General features: G+C 43.2%; 2 protein-coding genes across 9 annotated transcripts in view; one reads left to right on the forward strand and one right to left on the reverse strand.

Annotated features, from left to right (window-relative positions):
- Positions 1–25197, forward strand: part of acsl1a (acyl-CoA synthetase long chain family member 1a) — a 42063-nt gene that overhangs the window by 15006 nt on the left and 1860 nt on the right. For 2 of the 8 annotated variants that reach the window (XM_053855467.1, XM_053855474.1), the window contains exons 2-16: positions 18996–19208; positions 20138–20252; positions 20316–20380; positions 20800–20901; positions 21071–21170; positions 21250–21425; positions 21548–21580; positions 21874–21925; positions 21991–22064; positions 23125–23202; positions 23603–23737; positions 23812–23946; positions 24376–24471; positions 24549–24621; positions 24699–24787. In XM_053855467.1, the coding sequence (XP_053711442.1) occupies positions 18996–19208; positions 20138–20252; positions 20316–20380; positions 20800–20901; positions 21071–21170; positions 21250–21425; positions 21548–21580; positions 21874–21925; positions 21991–22064; positions 23125–23202; positions 23603–23737; positions 23812–23946; positions 24376–24471; positions 24549–24621; positions 24699–24787 (1536 nt within the window). Of the gene's footprint in view, positions 1–8495; positions 8585–16126; positions 16241–17821; positions 18174–18995; positions 19209–20137; positions 20253–20315; positions 20381–20799; positions 20902–21070; positions 21171–21249; positions 21426–21547; positions 21581–21873; positions 21926–21990; positions 22065–23124; positions 23203–23288; positions 23367–23602; positions 23738–23811; positions 23947–24375; positions 24472–24548; positions 24622–24698; positions 24788–25197 lie in introns of those variants that run through there. The other 6 variants (XM_053855471.1, XM_053855472.1, XM_053855470.1 and 3 more) reach the window with 6 other exon arrangements.
- On the reverse strand, positions 2487–4036 carry helt (helt bHLH transcription factor). Its single transcript, XM_053855479.1, has 4 exons — positions 3874–4036; positions 3271–3375; positions 3092–3188; positions 2487–2935 (listed from the first exon to the last, which is right to left on the reverse strand). The coding sequence occupies exons 1-4, from the start codon at positions 3898–3900 to the stop codon at positions 2487–2489; spliced, it is 678 nt and encodes a 225-aa protein (XP_053711454.1). The 5' UTR covers positions 3901–4036.

Raw genomic sequence — 25197 nt, forward strand, 5'->3', positions numbered from 1 at the left:
ATAAAGACAGGAGCAAATGAGTTAAGACAAGATTGGTTAAGACATGACGCCATTGAACAAGTCTGCTTTGTATCCCCAAGCACTTTTATCTCAGATAGAAGTGGTGGGAATTTAAGTGAAAAGTGTCGTGTTTTTCCAGATACTCAATCATACCTTTGTTAAAGATCAATCTCCAGTCCCTCTAGGAAATCGCATAGTTTCCATCACAACTAATAACACAACTCCTTTACTGTCATTTCAGTAGGGATGGGACCAAAAAAAAGTTTCATTTCAACGATAGCGATACTTCTCACGATAAATACATTTTCCTTCTATTCCATGTGTTGGACACTACAGTCTCTCTTGAAACTGTTTTATGATGAACCTTATCAGTGGGGTTTGTGTCTGATAATCATCATTATTTGTTAATGTTAATGTTGTTTAAAAATTAAATAATAACTAAGTGTAGGTTAAATTGAGCCGTCTGTCTGCTGTATCTCGTGTCTCTCAACAGTTGACTTTAACTATGGACCAGTCTGGACACATTTCCTAGATGCTATTGAAGAAATATTAGAAATAATGTGAATAAATGATCATTTAGTCATATTCTATTCTTATAATCGTTATACAAACTGTCAGTCCTCTGTCTTGTGTGGTGAAAAACCTTTTCACAATTCTCTCTCCTAAAATGGTTGTTTTCATTGCCTTATGGAAGATTTCACTAATACCGCTTTAGAATTTGTTGATGGTCCCTAACTGATGCCGGGTTGTAGCATTAGCGCTGCCTGTGAGAGTGTGTCCGCGATCAGTGAACCCTAATTCGGACGTCATGTTCACCCTTACCTTGTTGAAGTCATGTGCGACGCCAAACACTCGCATTAGCCCACAAATATTGCCACCAAAGGTCGGACGTGAACCATTCAGAATCCATTCATAGCTGGCAAAATTCGGAATATTTAAATGTAGAATAGACGGAACTGAAAAGCAGAAGTCACTAGTGCAGCATCACCCCAACTCTGTATGGGGCGAACGTAAACAAGCATGGCTGACTGCGACATCCATCTCTCTCCGTGTTATTTCTGACACTCCACATCCCGACACTGAGGAATATATCAGCAGTCATTGTTTTAACTCCGGTCACACAAACATTCCCCACCTTTAACTCTCAGAGTCAGCGCACTCAGACTCAGCATCAGTTTCCACCCTTCTGAGGAGCTCTGGAACAAAACAACGCGTGCACACTCACCCCGGAAACTATTTCTTACATCATAATAAAAAACATGTACTTATTTGATCAATTTTTCTTAGTTATCATGTATATTTATTTATTTATTTCTCTTCTCCTCCTTGCATCCCATCTCTTTTAATGTGATTGTGTTTCAAGTGTGAACTGTTTTGAATGAGTGATACAGAGTTGGGGAGGTGACAGCTCAAGAGAGCTCCTCTGTTGGATCATAAAGTTTGCTGCAGCCACACAACACGGAGATACTTTTTTTAGATGGAAATATTGATGAAATCGCAGTGTGCAGTTGTATGAAGTGGGAATGAAATCATCCAGCGCTTGTGCAGTCCATTTTACAAGACTTGCATTTTACCTTTTTTTCCTCAAACAAAGTCGAGCCAATAAGTGAGGATGCCCTTTCCCCCTTCTGTCCCTTGAGGAATCATGTTGTCTAATGTAATATTATTATTCCAATATAATATTTGTGCTATGTTCTGCTCTTCATGAGACATTTATGTTCCTGTTCACAAGTTTCATTTGTACTTCAACATGCCATGTTTAAAGTAACATTTATCTTCACCATCCTGCAACTTTTTTTTGCTATGCTATTTGAACTTTAGGGAAAAAGGGTGGAGCCATCAACTAAAGGTTGTGCAAGAGCGGCGGTGTTAAGAAGGTGGTGTTGTAGTAGTGGGAGTATTTGCAGCTGTAGTTGTGGCCCTGATAAAATAGTAGTTTTTGGGATGTAGTTTGAATAGTACTAGCCACAGTAAAGCAGAAGATCATAAGTTTTGCAGCAGTAGAATACTTTCATAACTATGACAAGTTATGGCAGGAAAAATGATGTGGGAAAAGTTGAAACAGCAGTTGATATTGTTTAAACAGAAAATAAGGTAAAAATGTGGCAATAATTCTGATATTTAGCAAATTCAGAAACATTGTGTTTTTTGGTCGTTTTTGCTAGTTTGTTTTACCCGGGGTATTTTCTTTACTCACTGTTAGAGTTTCTATGCAGAACAAATGTATTTAGTTGATAGTAGTAAGATTACTGCGACAAAACCCTGTTAAATGACCACTAATACATATAACTAAAGTACCTCTATAATAATGCATGAACCCGAGGTTGCGTCTTCGCTGGAGAAGTAATAAACAAGTAAGTAAATATAGTAACAGCTGCAGGAGATTAGCATGCAAATGGGACAAAGTAAAAGTTCCTCACAAATATTTATTTACATCATGTACAAAGTCTCTTTACAACATTGTTATATAAATAATATGGAGCTGTCTACATGGCATGCTGCGCGCTGTGCAAGCTAAAAGTGTTGGCGTGCGTGTGACCGATGAAGTTGAAGTAGTGGTGGTGGTCAAGTCCCTGCACCGGTGACAGGTAGCCGCTGTGCGGCTGCGGCACCGCGGGGTAGTGCGCCGGATTGTGCCACGGAAAGTGTCCCGCTGGACTCTGCTGGAACACGGCTTCGCTGGGGCTGTGGCTCTGGTGCTCCGGAGACGAGTGCAACTGCGACAAGTAGTCAGACGCGTCTGGGATGGTCCCAACTGAGCCGAACACCGGCTCGGTGACCGCTCGGGATTTGGACTGCAGAAAGGCCAGGATGCGCGCGTATTTGATGTCTTTGGTTTCCGCTCGGTCCTCGGTGGTCAGATAGTGGACCAGGTTCTTCATACACTCGTGGTAGCCGTAGTGGAAGTAGTTGGCGAACTCTGCCAGAAGTTCTCCTAAACAAGACGAACATGTGGTTAAATGAATGCACGCGCCAGAGCTGTGCGTAAAGATGAGACTCTCGAGTAGCTGTTTATCTTAAACACTCGAACACAGCGTTTCTCGACACAATTTTAAATGTTAGAACCAAAGTCATATTCAAAACTGTTCACCTTTTTCTCTTCCTCTGGGGAAATCAGCGGAGTGGAGCGCGCGGAGATACTGAACCGTCATCTCCAGGATCTCTGCTTTCTCCAGTTTGCCCGAGTTCTGAGATGACATCAGACACACACGTCCATAAACCTTCACACTAAAACTATTTTAGGAGCTGTTTTATATGCGGAATAAGTACCTGTTTGGCGAGCGCCATTGGGACGGTTTTTCCCAGCTCGTTGAGGCAGCGATTGATCCGGTCCCGTCTTCTTTTTTCGATGACTTTGTGCGAGATTGGAGTTCTCTGTTTAGAAAAGAGAGTCGTGAGTGCACAGCCCAACATTGAAAGCAAGTGTTCTACGCAAGAATCCAAAGAAAGTGGATCACAAGAAGGCGCCAGACTTGCGCGCTGCGCGGCTGCTCCTGAGCGCGCAACGGAAAAGCGCGCTACGGACAAGCGCGCTACTGATCTCAAGAGAAACCGCAACGTCGACTAAATATCAGATGACTGACCACAAGCCTATTAATAGTTGTATTTACTTGTATCACGAGCCGAAATGAACCCTAAAATTTGTCTAAATTCGCGCCAATTTATATAACCATTGCATAAAAGCTTTGCGCCTTTCTTTTGCACGCCAAAATACATTTCAAACTAAAGGCCACTGAATGCTGGATCAGACATTCCTTGAGTTGAAATTTAATCCTGTGGTGAAAGTAAGGTTTTGTCTAAAAGTCGATCAAAAAGTTTAAAAAGATCCCAGTGCCAAGAAATAAATCCTCTGTGCGCACTTGAAGCGCGTACCTTCCGGTCCTTCATCTTCGATGCCATCTACGAGTTGCTTCAAGTTGCCCTCGGTCGGACTGAGGTGTTCAGGTCTGGGATTGAGAAGACTGGAATTGGAGGTGAAGCCTGCGCTCTTATAAAGGGCTCATCCAGGGGACTGGGGCATTCAGTGTAAATTATTCCGTGGGATTAGAGGCACGGCATTGGCCAAATGTGTGCGTTAAGGATCAGTTACAAAATAGTAGAAAACGTAAAGCCAGGGGCTCGCAGGGGGGCAAACCTGCTTTGTTAATCCACGTGGCTGTTCAAAAGACACGTGATTACTTGGTGGAATATTATTTGCATAGTAACAAACCCAGGCGGGAAATAAGAAGTGAGCGTGGGCTCGGATGATCCGCCGTGGCGCACTGTGCGCACCGAAAACAAAGAAAACGCTCTTTCTTCCAAGTCGCGTTTCTCACACGATCGCCTGTTTACAAATCCCAGCAAGCGATCTTAACTCTCATCCGAGCCCGGTCCAAGTCTGAAGGCCTGTCCAGTGCCATTAGAGTAATTAAGTAAGCCTTTAATAGGCTGTTCCGCCGAGTTCAGGGGAGACCTTTTGGAGACGGAGTCCCCCCGTTTGTTCTCGGCGTTTCTCACACGACTTGCTGACACGTCCATCTTTATGAGGGATGGCAAGCTTTTTGTTTAAATGCTTTATATTTTTTTTTGTGCGAGTCCCCGGCAGGTGTGTGATTAGCGCTGGCACACGGGCGTCGTCCGCGTCACGGCCAGCGTCTCCTGCAGCCTCTGGCACACGAGGTTCACCCACCACTGGAGACTCTTTGGAGAGGCTCAATTTGTATCCTATTATCCTATAAGAAAATGTCTATTCAGTCCAGTGAATAGTTTCATTGGCCTAAATTTTAATAATGCTGTGAAAGAAAGGGAGAAATAAAGAAGAATGCAGCTGGTGTGAGCGCGCATTATTCCCGTCACCTGCAAGATGGATAGCCTGGAGACCCCTATTCATTTGCCTAATTTCGGTCAACTTAACAAACTTTGGGAGAAATTATACTGCTATTGTTATGAAGGGTGAAGCTTTCTGATCGAATTAACAGCATGTTTTGATCCGGTAAATGTCATTAGAAAGAAAGAAACAATCGCGTTTAAAGGGGCCTGGGTAATGCGCCAAGTGGAGACGCCAAAGCGCAAAGTGCACAAAGGCTGCTAGTAAATGCCACAGGGGACTTTTGTATCCTCAAGTTTTTACCCCCAAACAAAGGGCATTATTTTATACTTGAATACATTTCATACAACAATCGGCTGTTTTCTTCAAACATATTTTCACAGCAAGGTTGTAACAACAGGTTTATTGTGTGCGCTCCTTCTCACACATTCGCGCTGCTCCCATGCGCCAAAACACTTTGCTGCTCGGCTCTTTCTTTTATTTTGCTTTGAAAACCTTTTAATCTCGACAGTTTCACTGTGCGTGGTTATATTTGATCCTGCGCGCGGTGTGGACGGCTGCAAAGATGGTGAAAGAAAAGGTCCACCAGACATCAGAAGCGTTTGGAGAGAGTTTGGTGCACCATGGAGAGAAAAGCGCAAGCGAGAGGGACGAGGGCATAAAATCCAATTACATGACTGTGCCGTTTTAACACTTTTTATGTCTTCGCCCTTTCAAATAAGCAAGGACTTTTGTGTGTGCTCGCTTAAAAAAACTGGATTAAACACTCGGAGCTCTTGCTGGCAGACAATTTAAGAAGCCCTGCGTCAGTACGTTCCCAAAGCTATGCGTCACGACGTCCTTCGTCCTGCTCAATGCCGGTTTATTTATTATTTATTTTATTTCTCCAACTACATCTTTGCTTCAGTGTGCATTTTTTCATGTCCGAGTTACTGACGCTGCCTGATTTAACGCACGTACGTCTGATTTTAACAATCAACAAGATATTTATTTTCCATTATTAAATTTGAACAAGCAATATAAATATTTACAGTATGTTTTCATTTGATGACTGTAGCCTGTATAACATCCCGATTGAGTCACTATTAGATTTTGATGCAGTTTTTCACGAGTTCTTTGTCTCTAACTTTTATATAGTTGTTTCACAACTTCAAGCTGCATTACAGGTTAAGACGTGTACTACAGTATTTCCTGCGTAGTAAATGAACTCATCAGAACAGTTGTGACAGAAGCACATGCCACTCAATTCATTAAGTGCACACAATAACAAAAACGACAGAAATAAAAATAAAAACTGTTTGTACTACCACACATTGATTTCCAATGTATATGTGAGATGTAATATATTTTATATATATGTCATTTTGATTGATATTTTTCTCTCAATTAACAAATAATTATTTGTATTTATGTATGTAGCTTTCAAGTAAATTTGTTTTCATACTTGATAAATCATGTTCATTATACAGCATATGATACTTCATGGTAACTATTATCATACACTTCAATCACAGTGTATTCTAGCATTCTATACATATTATTTTTGGCATTTTATTAAAGCCTGAAATGAAGTCTACTTGCTAGTTTAGTCCGTGTGTGTCGTCTGGGTCTGTGCTTTGACCCGTGGTGACCCCTGAGGATCACAGACACAATCCTTTGGCTTGGGGCGCCACCCTGAGCCTGAACTGCAACATTTCACACGGTCTTCATTCAGAACCCCTCGGCTCAGTCCAGACAACCACACTGACCCCCGTCACCAACTCGATTTAAAGACTGATTGATACATAGGGAGCCTCAGCATCAGTCCAGAGTGAATGCTTTGCCCAAGGGCAAGGGCTTGTCAGCCAACCCGCATCCCTGAAATTCACCGATCTGATTTCTTAGCTAGAACAACTCCCTCATTTTATGCAGATTAAACAACTGCACGCTTTATGCACACATGAAACTAAACTATATATACTATTATAAATAGTTTTAACACTACTATACTACTACTACTATTTAAGCTAAAATGTTTGAAGCACAAATGCTTAGTTTTTGGAGCAGATGCAGCCATGTTACACAAATATGACAAGCGCACATTATGATATTTCTCATGTTCATGCTGAGGTAACAAAATAAAATCGAAAAAAAAAAACGATTGGCAACAGCGCTCTCGTGTGGTTAAAGCTGGCTGCTGTTGTGATACCGTTATTTACCGTTATTCTGCTCTTCACTTTAATGTGTTGTTCCTGTTACACCGACTGTATCAACAAAACAACTATTGTTTTATTTTATTTTATTACTAGATAGTAGTAGTTTCCACTCCATCCATTCCAGTTGCCAAATGAATGACACCAAGTGCAATAAAGAAAGGAGGGTGAGGGTCATTCAAGGTCATCCACCTGGAACAAGGTCTGCATTATTCTACCATCTATCTGCCATCACAACCTTTTAAATGAAGCGTTTTCATGAAAAGTCAGACCAACTCCACTGACTCCTGTCTGTATGGAAAATAGTCTCTGCAGTGGATCTGTGATGGATGACCATCCTTCCTGAGTCTGATCTTTGTCAACTACTACAAACAGACATACATAAAAATAATGAATAGAAAACATAGTTCAGCTGATAGAATTTCAGATTCTTTTCTTTATCTACATTTTATAAATATGCCCTGAGTTGGAGAAATGGAGGCCAGCTGTTCCACAATACTATATGAATTAAATGCAACTGATGTATTTTACAAATCTTTTCACATCCTCATATGTAATTTCACTTCACTAACCAAACACAATATTCAAAAAGATAGCTAATTGACACATATTTTCGAGTCTTGCACAACATAACGTATACCATTTTATGACTTTATGACAGAGGCTGCAGTCAGCAGAAATTTGATCAAGGGTCACAGACGACCCCGGGGCCAACTTTGGACACGCCTGATATAGACAAAGCCTTCTTGAGATTTTGTTGTGGGAGTTTTATGATAAGATAACTGTGGGGTTCATGTGTTGAAACTTGGGATTTAACTTTAAATAACGTGTCAATGTGTCTTGTTTAGAATGAGGCTTGGATGCAGTGAGTGTGGTGGGACCCGGAGGGAGTGTCTTAACAACTGTGGCCCATAGATAGCGCTCTCTGATAAGAATCTCGGCACTTTATTAAAACAGCGCGCCCCCCAGTGGTGTCTTGAAATAAAGTCATTGAATCACGTACCAGTTCATTCATCATGTTGGCGTTCTGTTTTAAACACAGTTCAATAGTTGTTCTGTAACTGAAGGATCTTGTGAAAAGTGATAAATGATTGATACCAAAATACAAAAATCATCCACCAAGAAAATATAGCTGACTGGTTTTAATAACAGCTTTATTACTTCCAAATAAACAACGAAAATTGCAAAATCGCGTGAAAATTTACCACACGAAGGTCAGAAAACCTAAAACAATAGTGACTTTCTCACACTTTTGTATTTGTAGAATGACAAAATAGAATGAGTCTCATATAATCTTTGCTTAGTTAATATATTTGTGGATTCGAACGCGTGTGTTTGATTCATTTTTTTTTATTCTATTCACGATTTTGTTCATTTATTCCGCCCTCACTCTCCTCACATCATTCAAGTCAGGAAGCCTTGCCCTGTTGTTATTGCTACCGGTGAGCAGCCAATCAGCATCCAGCACTCTGATTCCAACCCTCTGGCTTTTGTAACGCCCCCTTTGATAGGCTGAGCGGCTCCGGCGGAACTCACCACTGCATCTTCTGCTTTTTCACCGACAAGAGTCACACATCGAGTCCAGGTTTGTTTTTCTCCTCTCTTTCCACACATCATTCGCTTTACCTTCACGGTCGCTGCCGCTTTCCTCTCCGCGCGTCGTCAACTCGGCTTTGACTTGTTGCTCAACCCTGTAGTCGAGCTGTCGTTCGCCATCTTTCGCCCCAAATGTCATTCCGCTGCTCCTTTTGACTTCATATTTCATACATGTGAACGCGCGGCTGTCATACACTGAGCCGTGTCAGTGATGCTACTCCACTCTTTTTCTGTTGGACATTGTTCCTTGTTGGCCGCTTTGTTTTATATTCCAAGATTAAAACTGTTATTGACAAGAACAATGGCAGCGCAACCTGTTTATCCATCTGTCCGACCCGGAAAAGCCCCCAAAAAAGGTCGTCAGTGTGAACAAGCGAACCCTTTCAGTATCCATCACTTTCACTCTGTGTCACTGTTTGATTTCGGTTCATGTCCCAGTAGCAACAGGGTCCTTCCGTGAAGATTTGTTGTTTTCAGCGTGGAATAGACTTGAGTCTGTCTGGGACCACAGTTGCTAGGCAACGCATTTATTTATTTATTTATTTACAAACGTATGTTTGGATGATGTCAGTCCTCCAGGAGCCGGGTGTTGCTGATCTGGTCTCGAAAGTAGATATCATGTGTCACTTCCTAAACCACCAAGCGACGTGCGCGAAAGCTCGTCCTCCAACCAACAATAGAAGTATAAACAAGTTGACATCAAACACTCACCATTGCTCTCAAGTAGCAGCGAGGATTGCAGGATCTGATGCTTCAAAACAATTGCGTCTGGAAAGTGATACATAATATAAATAATGATTTCATTCTTCAAATGCATGGTGCTGTCTTTGAGGCGGATTCATTTGGTGAACAGTGTACAGTGATCTGCCAGGTTTTAGTTTACTGACTTAGTTTACTGACTTGTCATAAATCCCTCATTTAAACGGTAGTGTCATCCAGCGGTTGCCCTAGTCTGACTCAGAAACAGGTTGAGGCATCTGTCAGTGATGTGAATGACCTGGAAATTCCATCTTCACCTAATGTTCTATCATGAAATGACTCTGATCTGTCACTTGAACAGTAGGTGCTTCTTGGGCTGATCACTTCAGCTAGGAACCGACCCACGTCTAGCTTGTGTCTTGGTCGTGTAGTGTTGAGGATGGAAAATCTAATCTCTTCAAGCAGCTTTCTATTTTTGTCTATTTTGCTGTTCTCCCATTGGCTAAAGCTGTGAAGTTCAGGAGAGGAAAGGAGAGCGCTGGCTTGCATGGGCGTCTGTCATCTTCTTTGAGATGTTATTAGGAGCTCAGTCACCTGCCAGATACTCTCATAGAGTTTTCGGTTTTCCTTGTCTTTTGCCGTCATTGGTGGGGAATTCTGTTTTCAGGAAGTCCTGCAATACAGGAGCTTCATCCTGAGTTTCAGTGGAGACTTTCAGAACTTCTAACCTTCATCGCTGCGCAAGTAATGTTACACTATGGGTTCGTCTCAGTCCTGCAAAGTGCAAATGATGACTGCTTTGGTGCCCTGTAAAGCCTTGTGTAGCCAAGCAATGCACAGTGTGACATTATCAACAAGCGACATCTCAGCCATATTCGTGCACAAGGTTTATCTTTTTGTGGCTGTAAATGTTTCATGTGTTCTCTGTGATCTACTGGTACTCCCGAACCACTTGAATGACAAAAGTTCTTAAAAAATACAGCTTGAAAAACGTGTAACAAAATTGTATCATCGATGGCAGTTTTCTTCTCTGAAACTATGTACAGTCCCCCAAATTATTTCTTGTTTTGAACATGAAAGATAGTTGACCTGGACTGGAGGTTGTGAAGAGTACTGCAGTAAAAACTGGAATGCTAGATTTTCATCAGGCCATACGGCTTCTCTCATACCCGCTGTCGACGTGTTTGTCAGCTTACGTGCGTGAACATAAACTACACTAACAGATGTTGCTCGATTTCTTTCCCAGGATCGTTTGTGTGCTTGGTACCGGCAGAGTTTAGGGAGTCTTTCCTCTTCCCACTTTCTGTGGAATGTGTCTGGATACTCATTCTCCTTAAAATATGAGCAGCTGTTCTGAAGGATGATGTCATTACTAGTTTAGGTTTAGGTGAGTCCACTTCTGACTCGATGGTGATGGCGTGTTGAGTGAAGCACTGAACGCTGACATTAAAGCTTATCCATCCCAGAATGAGGCCTGTGTTGAGGAGAAATGGCCGGAGGCAACTGTTTTAAAAGTTCATATTCACACAGTCTGATGCTTGTTGCATGATTCTAATTATCATACTGTGACTGGCTCCAAAAGCGAGTTTTGTTCTGTGTAACTTTGAGTTGGCCCATCGAGTGCTTGACTAGACACACTCCTCTAATAAGTTTGAACTGTATTGTCATAGAGAGCAAACTTAGTGCCGTATCCTGTTCATTTAGATCTATAAATTTCCATAACCCGTCACCATTCGAGGATGAACAACATGGTTCAAATGAACATGGCTGCACTCTGTCCCAAGAATCACCTTTCTCTTCTTCATCACCCAGTTCACATCCTTCCTCAAAAAACGCAGACAAATCTCTCAGAATGAAGATATTGCTCACAACTTCCTCTTCATCCACGTCCTCGGCCATGACTATGTTTCAGCTTATTAAGTTTGAAGATTACAGTCCTACTGACATCAGTAGTTCTGAGCGTGCTCATGTGAGTCCCACAAAGTGAGCTGCGCTTCACCTCATACCATTCTGAAGTCCAACTGGAAGTTAGGTGTCTGTTTACAAGATTTCAGAGCGGGTTAAAAGAAGAAAACTCAAATAAGTTTTAAGAATAGCAGCCTTGTGACTCGGGTTCACTGTTGTAATCTAAAGAATAAATAAATAAGTAAAGGTTTGATGCGATTCGGAAAAAAAAACTTTTCAGGATATTGCACACAATATTGCTCAAGTGAGTGGTTGCGACAAAGCTTTCTATTTTGAGTCCGTTGTGCTCCTGACTGTCTCTTCAGGCCTCTTATTCCCGGCTCAGAGAGGAGCCAGTTGAGGCCAGTAGCTACAGGAGAGCCACTCGAGCAATAATCTAATGAAAATCACGAATGAGCGTTCTGCTGCGACAGAGTTGAGAGCTCATTGTGCGCTGGGGTTGATAACTGCTTCCTGTTATGGGGTGTCCTTCGCTTGCGTCTGTTCTCTGGACTCTTTCTGTCAGATCTGTCAGTAACCCAATGAGAGAGCGAGCGCCGTGACACTTGTCATGTTCCGTGATGCTGCGTTTGTGAAGGGTGCGTGACCTTTGCTCCACTTCACTAATACCCTCCCCCAGCTTCCTCCCCCCCCTTACATTTCTGTTGCCCTGTGACTGGAATATACAGTTTCATTGAGCAGCTCGGAACCCGCCGCCACGCCAGCCGACGTCTTGTGCCAGGTCAGCTCCTGCGTCCGGTGAGGTGGGTGACCTCGGTTAGAGACGCGTACGCAAGGTGCCGCGTTGAGGCAGCCACTACCGGCCTGCGATCTTTGTCCCAATTAGCGCCGCAGCTCTAGTTCTCAATGGCTCACCATGTCATCCCTTCATCCGTCGCCCAGGAGTCCAAAGAGGTCGACATAGTAATTGTGAATTCAGGGGTCATCGCCACTCATCAGATACAAATGAGGGAGCCAGTTCAACACAACAGTTGTGAGTTCTTCCCGGGACACGTTCTATTTTAGGAGAACAGACTGATGCTGTATTCTCCGACATGGGGGCTTCAAACGGGGGCTGTAGGTGCTGGCACTAGATGATTCAGAAGTTCCTGCTCAAGGACAACACACTGAAGGCAAACATGGTTGTTAACATCGCCGAGTTATTCAATACGTCCAGGTGTTGATGCTCAGTGTCGAGCTACTACGGGACACTATATTGAATGGATTTCTGATGTTTCGTCTGCCTGGTGTCACATTAATATTGGCTCTTTTCTTATTAGCCGTGGTTAGCACTCGTGGTTAGCACTCGTGTTTAGCTTGCTGCGCAATAAATGATGGTTGTTTAGTTATGAGCCAGTAGCCACAGTTAGCAACCGTTAGCTCGCGGACGTGAATGAAGGCTGAGAGAAGTCAACCTGCAACTATATTCTCCCACTTTGAAAACTACAATGCCACGTCTGCTCAAACTTTGAAAGTAAACATCTGCTGGTGGTGCTCCCATCCTGGAGCCGCTAGTGATTTGAAGCTTCATGGTGGTGGAGTTCCTTGCTTGCTTCTCCTGTGTGTGCAGTGCAGGCGCTTTCTGGAGCACTACTGCCACCTGCTGCCCGGTTTAGCTCATTGCTGTCCCTGCTATTTCAAGTGCTATAAATGCATGATAATACAAAATAAATGTGGAGCTGGTTTTTAGCTAGCAGGGTGTCTGCACTGGAGGTCTGAGGCCAAACCTTTCACTTCTAACTTTGATTTTCACTGGTGCTTACTGAGAGATAATCTTCCACAGTCGTGGATTCTACTGAACATAGAAAGCAGCCACCATTTCTATCACAGTTCTGAGAGTGTAGCTCCATTCTTGTCTGAAATTTGATCTTGTCATTTATCTCTCCTTCAAATGATTCCTCAATACCTTCATTGTTCTATTTGCCTGACAGCTAAAGAGTGGTGTTTGTCTGCGGCTTGTGTTACTTGTTGTACAACAAGCTTCAGTTGGAAAGTCTGGTGGTTTCAACTTCCTTTTTCCCTCCATCACAACTGTCAGAGGCAGAGCTAGACATGCTGCTCATCATTACACAAGCCAGTTGCTCGATGCTGCCTCCTGTTCGCTGCTGTCTTGTGTGCGTGTGGGTAGGAGTGTGGGGTGACCGGTGAAGCAACTCTGCCATTGGTCTGCTTCTCTGCCAGGCCAAGTATGGAGGGTGTACGTGCCGATTGACAGCTAGGCATGACACCGGCGGCTGCTGTTGCTGCTGGAAAACACACACTTGCACTGTAATGCTGCCAAAAAATGTAAAATAAATATGTGCCGATTCAAACAAGTGAATGACCCCACCCCTATTCTAAACCGCTGACCCTTGTGTGCCCTCTACAACTGTCAGGCGGGGGGTGTGCTGTCAGCCGTTCACAACATCTTGAGACGTGCGGTCCTGAGCGGCTGTTGTGAGTGAGTGCAGTGCAATAATCTTGAGATTGAAATCTTATAAAAAGTTTATTCACTCTCAGTTTAAGGTCTCAAACGGAGTCCACGTTAAATGGTCCGATTCTCGCCCCACATTTGTCCTTTCTTTTTCCAAGAGCAACAATCGACTTCTGTGATGAGCTGCAGCTGTCTTGGCGCCGTGTTCTCGGGTTTGTTCTTTGTTTGTTGGCAGCCATGATGCCGTCCAGAGCTTTTTGAAAGAGGGCCAGGTTTGAAGAGGTGAAAATGCGTGGGCAAGCCATGCCAGCGGATGTTCTGAGAGACGCGCGTATGAGGACGTCACTCATGAAACAGTTAAAAGAAGTGAAGCACAGAACTGAGACGTGCGATATCAACATACTTCTGGGCTTCATATTGAGTAAACTTAACTCCATGTACCACATCCCGTCCCCTCTGGATGTAGACAGTGTGTGTATCTCTGACTGTAAGTTCCTACCGTAGCATCACCTCATCTCATTCTACGATATACGTTTTAAGTTAAGTAAGTTCAGACTACCGCAGCCGTCAAACTATGCTTCTACCAGAGACGTGAAACACTGAATTTCTCATCTCTACATTTGTATTATAAAAATATTATATTTAAACATAAACAGATGATGATGTTGGAGACAAACTCCACTTATAAGTTTTATAATAAAACATTTCATGAGAGACTGTAATGTCCAACACAATTGGAAGTTGGAATGGAATGAAAATGTATTTGTCGTGATAATTATCGTTATTGCTGAAATTACAACATTTATCTCGATCTTTTTTTGGTCCATATCTCCCATCCCTAGTCAGCACTAAACCTAGAGTCTAAATGGCTGAGTTTTTCATTGACCCGATCCTGCTGTAAGAGGCTGAATCGGGTCAATGAAGAAAATGATGGCGCCCCCAACAGTAAGAACTGTTCACCTGTTGGAGCAGTTTTTAAAATTAATTGAAATATTTTATGGCAATACTTTCATTTACACTTATCTTCTTTGGAGTTTATTTATGAAAAAGAAAATATTTTACAATATTTAGACATTTTTTTGTATATTTATTTTATTCAGAACTTTATTCATGACCTTCAGTTTTTCCAATTTTCTCAGCAGAACGTGACTTGCACCTAGTTCTGCTGCTGTTTGGACTTCACTGATCACATGGTTTCATGTCATTTCACAAGGTGTTGTATTGTTATTGAACACAAATGAAATCAGTCCATCTGAAATCAGAAATCACAGTAATGAATCTGTTCTATTCTTTAAATGGGCTCCAGACCCACTTGTTCTGGATAAGGTGGGCCTTAAGATCAAAAAGGTGAAGAACCCCTGAGCTTAACTATTACTGCACAGGTGTCGAGTAAAGCCCTGTTGACTGCTCTGTATTGACAGCTATGAACCGTGTTCAGTGTGACATCATCAACAAGTGACAGCCTGAGCAAATGCTGTGTTCCTGTGACCTTGGAAGTAGGAAGTCGGACCTGGGAATCTGACCATTTGGAGAAGAAGACAGTGATGACCACCCGTGCCTTGTTCAGATATAAGCAACTTCTTGATAAATGCACGCTCTGAATACCACTCAAACACAACTAAACAACAACTAAAAATCCCGTGGGTTGAAGAGGAAACACAAATTCACAACATGTGTTTATTTATTTTGCTGTATTGAATTGACTTCACGTCTACTTCCTGTTTACAATTGCGGAAGCCATCTTGGATGGCACACTTAGGTTGGTGAGGATTGTCCCATTTTCTCACTTGGAAACTCCTACATTGGGTGATAAATATGTAAATAGAAAAATATGTAAAATAAACTGTAAATTCCCCAGCTCCGAGCACAGCTGGAACGCATCAATATTTTCGTGACGAATTTATATAAATGTTTCATGTGTTGTAAATACTGCTTCTGTTGCGGGTTATTATCGAGTTACTAAACTTTTTCCTCCCAAACTGAGGGACGGGGAAATGTTTCAGTGCCGTTTTGCGTCAGTGTCATCATTTTCTCCCCCAAATCTTGTGATGTTTTCATTGGACTGGTTGTCTTTTGTAATCCAAAGGGCACCCTCAACATGCGGCAGAACACAAGGACATGCATATTGAGTGAGAACATTTAAAGAACACTCTTTTCTTGGTTTACTTTTCAATCACAAACACGACAGTGAACACAGTACTTTCCAACAATTCTGCGCTTAATTGTACCAACATTCCATTATTGGATTACAGCAGTGGTTTAGGAGTTTGAAGCGGTTTATTCTAAGAACCTTTTGGACCGAACCTGTTGCAGCCATTGCACAAATTCATTTTTTCCAGAGCTCGAACTTTCACCTGGGTGGAATATTATCAACCTGTCCATTCTGTCTTCCCTGGCCTCGGCAGCCTCGTGCTTGTGTTTCTGTTTGGAAGGGGCGGGTTCTTCTATACATAGTTGTGGGAACTGCAGAGGTCTATTAGAAGTCACCCAGTCCCCTTCTGTTAGCGCCTGCAGCTCTCTTGGCCTGACTCTCTCACAGACACACACACAGCCTGTATTCACCTGCTGCTTCATTCACCTCAAGGACGTGTGAGTATTTAGGATTTTATAATTGCAGTTCCTACTGTCTGGTGTGTTGTCTCTTCAGTACTATTGACACGATCCTTGTCGCCACTGTTGTCCTTGACAGCTGTTGGTTTTAAGACTTTAAAGTCATCTTTTTGCTTGTTTAGTAACCAAGTGGTCAAAATCCCGGGAAACAGAAGTGGCTTGTTTGACACTTTTGTCCCATTTGGCAGCAGCTTCTTCTGTCATGGGCTCACGGTTAATTATAGCAGCGGGTGAGAAGGCGATTGTTTCCTCTTGTTCCTCCGTGCACGGTGTCGCCTTACCTCTCTGGGGTCATGCGAGTGCAGCGTGGCGTGTTGACTGAAACCAACCTGGAGTTGGAAGAAAGCAAGTCTGTAGTCTGTCGTCTGAGGAGTGGTTTTTACCTGCTGCAGCAGCGTGGTGCTTCACGTGACTGCAGGTCACTTCAGGGATGTGCTGACTGTTTCCCTCTTCATATATTTGCTGGAATAGTTAAAGCCCGACCAGACCTGCTGCCTTTCACACTAACCCTGGTGCGGCCTCTCACTTCTGTTTGTCCTTAGTCAAGTTCCCTTTTTTGTGAGTCAGTATGTTAATGTTAGTATAGTTGTGACATATTTGTTTATGATATTTTTGACTTTATTGAAATTAGTTATTAATATATTCTACTTCGCCGCAGCTTTCATTTCATCTGCATGTGTTTTATGTGTATTAAAAATAAATATTTTATATTGCCTTTCTTCTAAACCAGTGGTGGGCAGTTGAATTTCCTAAGGGTCCAGGTTATATATTGTGACCGTGACATGGCCGTCAAATGCAAAGAAAGGAGGATAAAGAGAAATTTAATGATGAAATTATGTAATTACACTTTAAAAATGCACAGAAATGCTGGTTTGTTGTGTTTTATTTAATGTAAACCACATTAAAACCACATTTAATTTAAACCATATTCAAGATTTTAAATGTGTCTCATACATTTCAAAATATACTTTCGATTCTGATGTTTTTAAGAGACAAGAAATACTCCTCAAATAGTCAAAAAAAAAAAGACGAACAATTAAGAAAAATAATCAAAGGAGAAAGTTTCAGTAGCATCATAATGAACAAAAAACAATGCACAAGACAAAAATGTCAGACAATGTCAGTTGTATAGTTTCACTCTGACTCTAGGAGGACCACATAAATACAGTCAAAGGGCCGCATTTGTCCCCCTTTATTTTCATTTTTTTTCTTTTATTATTATTGTTGATGGATTTGCCTGTGCTACACTCCAGCTGAGATGGCTCAAACTGTTACGGGTCAAAAAAATAATACATTTTAAAAAAATATTATAAAAGGCAAAACACTGATGTTTTGTTTGTGTGGCAGTCAAAATCAAAACACTCAAGGCTAAAAATACATTTTTAAACATTGTAATCTCAGTTGGATTAGTGTCTGTCTGAACAATGTATCAAACAAGGCTTTGTGGTGGTCAGACTTTCACTGAAACAGTATCAAGAATACAAAAAGCACCTTATTTCAGATTAAAAATATGTTAAACATGAACTGATTATATACATCAAATTATAGCAAATAAATGAAAATATAAACAAATAAATATAAAATAAATGAAACTGGCCTCTGTGGTTTTTGAAATACTAAAATATTGACCTACATCAACTATGGTGTCCCAGTTAAACCCTTACTCTTCGGTTGCCATGCCAACGATCAAACACTTTGTTGGGTTAACCACGGATGATTCTTCAGGCCTGTGATCTTTTACAGCGTCTAGCTTCAAAGTGGCTGACTTTAAAAGCACACAAAGCTCATTCATGTCTTCAGTAACTGCCACTTTTGTTGCACCGATGCCGTTTTCAGGGGGAGTTTTCACACCAAACCTTTTTTTTTTTACTGACCCCTGATCTTCAGTGATGAAGACATGAACTTTAGGCAGGTATTCAAATGTTTGTCATTGGAAAGTGTCCTGAATGTCACCTTTGTTTTTCCTCCGTGAGGTGGTGTCTTTTTACAGCGCCGTTTGTCGCGTAAATATTTGGATTTCCGCCCCCAAAAAAAGTACAAATTAAACTGTCAAATCACAAGTTATGACTGCGTTATCATTTTGGACGTGAATGAATGTGCCACTATCAGAAACATCCCGAGTGGTGTGACACTAGAAGTACAGTTTTGTTTGTTGATAATTCGTTGTTGCTAAAGCTAGTTAGCAAACACATTTCAAAAGTAAGTAAAGTGTTTTGTGATGATTTGGTGTACTCTGATTTCCTCCCAGAGTTCTACCCATCAGTGTTTCAGGGGGTGTTTTGTTCTCATTGTAGGAGGACTGTGGTTCCTTCACCAGAGTGAAGCCTTACTCTGGATCTGACCTGTGTTATGTTGCATCATAGGCAGACCAGGACCAGGTTCAGTGCAGGGTCCACAGTTGCGAGAACCGGCCTGAATCTGCTGACCTTGCATTATCAGTTGAGGTGTGGGTGACTTGAGCCCCAAAAGCTTGAAGCAAAGTGAGGAGGTGTGAAGTGAAGCTTGGTTGATACAGAGGAGCAGAGTTCCCTGCAGCAGAGCCCAGAGGGAGACGGCACCATCCGCCGCCTCTTCAGTCTCGCTGTTTTAAACAGTTTACAACTAAAGCAAACAACTGTCTCTCGCATAAATGAAAGGACGTCCTGCTGAGTCAACACAAACCTCACTGTGGGAGCGGGAAGCGAACTGTTCCACGTGTTGGAGCTGAAGTGGGTCTCTCTGCCGTCTCTCTCAGGGTCCGTCTTTGACAGTCATGCAGGCTCAGGAAGTCCTGAGGCAGCTGCGTATTCCAGAGCTGGAGGAGCTGCGGCAGTATGTGCGCGGGCTGCCCACCAACACGCTGCTGGGGATGGGGGCTTTCGCCGCCCTCACCACCTACTGGCTGACCACCCGACCCAGAGCCCTCAAACCTCCCTGCGACCTCAGCCTGCAGTCCCAGGAAATTCCAGTGAGTCAGAGAGATCTATCTGACCATGCGTTTCATAACCACAGACTCTGACTTGATGGTCTCTGAGCATTTATTGAACGTCCATGTGATATAAACTGCATCTTAAAGTTTTTTTGTTTTTTTTTTCAAATTATTGAAATATTATATTTTGAAAACGCTTCATTCTTAAACATAAAAATGATTATTAATATGCTTCACGTAAATGCATGTAATTGTGGGAGATAAATTTGAAATGTATGTAATTTATTGTTTTATTTATATTATTTTAATACATTTTACTGGTACTATAGTAGAAAGAAATTGGCTAAAAATAACTGTGATTACGATGTGAAAAATTCAATTCATTTTTAAAATGAATATAATTAACAACAATCTATATATATATATATATATATAGTGATCTAACCTTTATTTCACTATGTATTTAGGCTGATTTATTTGTTGTTAATTATACAACAACTTTACCAGTAAAATGCATTAAAATATATTATAAATAAAATTGATAAAATGAAGAAATTTAATAAAAAATACATTTCAAATGTTTTTTTTAATAAAATTTCTAATTTTTATCAGCTATATTTCAAAATTAAATTGTAAATTAGTATGAAAATAATTCCTTTCACAACACTATTTATTTTCTTATTTTCTTTCTTATGAAAATAGAAAGGAGTGGTCGTCATTTTAAACCATCTTAGTTCACAATTTTTTTGCAGGTAATTCTTTGGTGTATTTATCCAGAGTAGCTCTGAGACAGAATGAGATAAGTATCGGTTACAAGCTGTGGAATGTCGGGACATGACTGCTTGTTGTCTGCGGGATGCTGTTTCCAAATGTCTTTATTGTGAACATCCACCCGAGGCAGAGCGGAGGCCTGCTGTGGTGCCTCACCACGCTCCACGTCCTCAGTGCTGCTGTGGTTGGTCCTGCAGGGCGAGGGCCATGTTCGGAGGTCGGTTCTGACGGACAGCGACGAGCTGATGACCTACTACTACAGCGACGCCCGGACCATGTACCAGGTTTTCCAGCGGGGGCTGCGCGTGTCAGGTTGGACTCACTTTTCACATTTGTTTTTCTGATCATGAAAACCCAACTTCCTGTCGTGTGCAGACAACGGACCATGTTTAGGGTCGAGAAAACCAAACCAGCCGTATGAATGGCAGACGTACCAGGAGGTAGGACCTGTGAAGTTTGTTTTTTGACATCAAATACATTTGCCGTTATGTTTCATATCTTTTGTATCTTTTTTTTTTTCTTTGTGTTCTTGGAAAACGTAAGGAGCAATAGGTCATTTGTTGAGTGAAATTCCAAGATAAAAATACCTGATGAATGTGTTGGTTTTCCATCATCAAAAAAATGGAAATTAAAAATTAAAGTATTGAAAATAAGTGGTTAAATTTTCATTTGGTATGTTTACATTAGATGGGCAGGATATAGATGGTGGTGAGATTCATGCTGAAAAGAAGGCACTTGTTTATGAGATGGCGGAAAATATTTCAAAAAAAAAATTAAATCAACAAATTGACCCTCAAAATCGTCCACAATGCGACACTTCAGTGGAGTGTTTGACGACAGAGTGATCTCGTGCTCACAGGTGGCTGACAGAGCAGAGCATGTGGGATCTGCTCTCCTCCATCGGGGACACTCTCAGTCCGGGGACAAGTTCATCGGAATCTTCTCTCAGAACAGACCAGAGGTTTGACTCAGCCTTGTTGTTGTGGACTGCTCTTGGTGCTTGGAATACGATGGAATGATCCATTTTCATGCTGACTTTGAGAACTAGAATTGAAAACAAGAAATTGGATGAATGCACATTTGACCCGAAGGTATTTCTAGTTGAAGTTGAACCATATTTTCCCCTGCAGTGGACCATTTGTGAACTGGCCTGCTACACCTACTCCCTAGTGGCGGTCCCACTGTACGACACCCTCGGGGACGAAGCCATCGCCTACATCGTCAACAAAGGTGGACTCACCCACTGGATACACCATTATGACCACGTGGTGGTGTTGACGTCTGTTTGAACCACTGTCGTGCCTTACAGCCCAAATCACCACGGTCTTCTGCGACGTGGCCCAAAAAGCCGGGATGATTCTGGACTGTGTCCGTGAAAACGGGAAGATGGTGAAGACCATTGTTGTCATGGAGACGTTTGACAGCGAGCTGGTGGCTCGAGGGAAAGAGTGTGGGGTGGACGTCCTCAGCCTGAAGGACTTTGAGGTGAGGCGGATCCCGGGAGGCTCTGCTGACTCCTGAACCCTGCGATGCACTGCCTACAGTTTAACTTGAGGGTTTATCTTTACGGGAAAAATGGCTGACTTCTTCTGTTCATCTGTTTTCAGGCCATCGGTGCAGCCTACCACCAGACCCCCTTGGTGAGTCACACACAAGCTTCAATCCTTGATCCCTCATCCCTCAGCCAGAGTGTGGAACAACAGTAGAAGCCTAAATGGCGCTGTCTGTTTTCATAAACTTAATTCAAGTCCCCTCACAAGTGTTGTCTTCCGATGTGACAGAGCTTGATGCTTATTCTGGATGACGCTAAGCTTTAGGGATCGGTAGAAACAACAAAAAATAAAAAACAAAATGGAGCGCTAACTCTTCTAACTGTTCTGCTGTGTCAGCACTTCGCCAAACCTCGGTGCTAATGTTGAGTCTTTGGTTTCAGCCGCCTAAACCCGAGGACATGGCGCTGATCTGCTTCACGTCCGGCACCACAGGTAACGGGTGAGACGTGTTCGAGGAGCTGAACGGCTCCTGATGTTTCTGCTCAACCTCCTTTCAGGGAGCCCCAAAGGTGCCATGCTAACACACGGAAACGTCATCGCCAACACGGCAGCCTTCCTGAAAGTCACCCAGGTGAAGACAATCCTCTGTAGCTCCAGCCGAGGCTCCTCCTGGCTCAGGCCTCTTTATAAGTCACTCACGCTGGCGTGACCCTGTAGCCTGGGGATTCGTGGCTAATAAGGTGCCGCAGCAGTGGCACAGGTGTGTTTGGTGCTGTTGCTAGCCAGGATTGAGACCCATTTTCCTCAGCTGCTGGTCACATGATGGCCCAGAAAACCAAATTATTGCATTAGTCCGACTAAGTATGGACTTTTAAAATGCATGTAAACGGCTCGACCCACTACTGGAGTGTAACTGGAATTTCTCTTAGTCGAACTACACGACCTGGATAATGTGGCTAATAGCTGGACTAAGCTAGCATGTAGCCAGTCGCTGCACTATGAGCGGACTAGGTGATGTGAGGCTGCCGCGTGAGCTTCAGCTACGCAGCGAAAGTAAACAATGTGTAATAACCTTGTTTACAATGGAGAAGTTGTGTGTCGATGAACTACAGATTTGTCTTCAACTTCCCTCACTCAGGACGTTCTGATCCGTAGTTCTCACGAGAAGATAAGATTTAGTTTAGTTAGTTTAAAGAGACAGCATTACCTCCATGTTAGCGACTGTTAGCATTGTGGCTAAGTTAGTCTGGGCTCACACCAGTGATCAAAAGTGCAGCTCTTCAGTTGTCTACAAAGTTCAATATAACAGTCAGAAACGGCTCCTCGCTACCTGTCAGCTTCTGTTGCTCTTCCTCTACGGTCCAGGAGCCAGAGGGATTGAACAGCTCAAAAAGAAAAAACACTGAATTTGTGGTGATGAAGGAGGCGAACTGAAAAAACTACACAGATACATTTGAATACAATCGCCTTTGATCAAGACCCATTTCTTGTGCCAGAAAAGCCAGCGATGGCTATCAGGTGGTGTGTTCAGGGACTGTCGGAACTTTTCACGCATACAATTCAGCTGCACTGGAAAACTGTCTGATTCCTGCAGAACCTGAACGCATCATTCCTGAGCAAAAGGTCTTTCACATTTTCCCTTCTCTTTTTTTTGTGTAACTGCACTCTGATTTCCTCCCGGGTGCGTCCAGAACACCCTGTCGGCCAGCACTGACGACGTGCTCATCTCCTTCCTCCCCCTGGCCCACATGTTTGAGAGAGTCGTGGAGGTACCGTGCAGTGTGTCTGACCGCCTCTCTGCATGTGTGTGTGTGTGTGTGTGTGCGTGTGCGTGTGTGTGTGTTCACCTCTGCAGGTGCACTGCATGCTGAGCCTCCATGACGTTCATATTTCCTATCTGCCGCTCGCTCACATGTTTGACAGGGTGGTGCAGGTACGTGAACCTCTGCCGGTCACACCGCAATATAGGGGTTCCAAACATTGGTAACAGTTGAGGATAGAAAAACATAAAAATGACCTTCAATAGTGAAGTAGAGTTGTGTGCTGATGCATGTTCTTTAACATCAAAACACTGTCATGCTTGACGAAATGTGTTTCCTTGACACTGTGTATGTTGATGACAGCAACCTACTGACGTCACACTGTTAAAGTTAATCCACAACTCTTCAGGGCGTGATGCTCATCCACGGAGCTCGGATCGGCTACTTCCAGGGAGACATCCGTCTGCTGATGGACGACCTGAAGACGCTGCAGCCCACCGTCTTTCCTGTGGTGCCACGGCTGCTCAACCGCATGTTTGATAAGGTGAGGCCCCCCCTCCTCCTCCTCCTCCAACTGAGAGTGGTCAGGTGACCTGCCTGATGTGACCTCCTCCTCAGGTGTTCAGTCAAGCCAACACGCCGCTCAAGAGGTGGGTCCTGGACTTTGCCTTCAGGAGGAAGGAGGCGGAGCTTCGGAGCGGCGTGGTGAGACAGGACAGCTTGTGGGACAAACTCATCTTCAAGAAAGTGCAGGTACCAAATGGAAAAAAAAGCTAAATCCCCTGGTGTCATTGAAGTAAACTGTGATTTGAAACATAAAGAATGTTTCCCTTTATCCACCCGACCTTCTGTTTATCGTCTCCATGTTTGTCTTCTCGTCTGTCTGTCCATCTGCCTTACAGTCAGTCAGATCGTTGTCCCATCTGTCTGTCCATTCATCCACCAGTCTTTCTGTCTGTCCATTGTCCCGTCCCCTTGTCCATCTTTCTGTCCCTTCATCTGTCCATCCATCTTCCAGTCCGTCCGTCCAACTGTCTGCCAGTTTGTTTGTCTGTCTTCCCATCCTTCCATCCGTTGATCCATCCTCCTGTCTCTCTGCCCATCAGTTTGTCATCCTGTCTGTCTTCCTGTCTGCCAGTCATTCCTCCAGCCCTAGTGCTGAGCTGCTTCCTGTCCCTGCAGGCGAGCCTCGGGGGACGGGTCAGACTGATGATCACTGGAGCAGCCCCGGTGTCGCCCACCATCCTCACCTTCCTGCGAGCGGCTCTGGGCTGTCAGGTGATTCACACACACACACACACACACGGTCGCGCCTCAGTGGTGACTCCCGCCTCACCACGCCTGCCTCTGCTCAGTTCTACGAAGGTTACGGTCAGACGGAATGTACAGCTGGATGCTCCATGTCGCTGCCTGGAGACTGGACCGCCGGTAACAACGCGGCGACGTGTGACTCCTCGCTCGCGGTATCGTGGGGATGACGTGAATGTTTGTCTCTCTCTTTGAAGGTCACGTGGGGCCACCGCTGCCCTGCAACCTCATCAAACTGGTGGACGTGGCAGAAATGAACTACCTGGCTGCCAACGGAGAGGGAGAGGTGAGAATGTGACGGAGGGAAGCCCCTAAATATCACAGTAGTGAAGGGTGGATGAGGCTTTGTGACACAGTATTGTAGGGTTGAGGCTTCATGAAACAGTGTCCTGATTTTCAAAGGCCACCAGATGGCGCTGTCTGCTGTAAAATGTTTGGACTTGAACAACTAATTCAATGAAGCCTCACATCATTTCTAAACATACAGCGCCATCTAGTGGCCTCTGAACATTAGGACGCAGTTTTATCAACCCTGTAGTACTGTTTCATGATACCTCATCTACCCATCACTGGTGAACCAGGTTCATGGGGGGGTTAAACTCTCATTTAATATTGTTGCCATGTCTACAAGTGTTGGTGCCTTTAAAACACAATGAAAGAAGCACAATGTGGATATTTTTGTATTTATAACTGAAA

This window comes from Synchiropus splendidus, chromosome 2 (assembly GCF_027744825.2).
Source record: "Synchiropus splendidus isolate RoL2022-P1 chromosome 2, RoL_Sspl_1.0, whole genome shotgun sequence".
NCBI lineage: Eukaryota > Metazoa > Chordata > Actinopteri > Syngnathiformes > Callionymidae > Synchiropus > Synchiropus splendidus.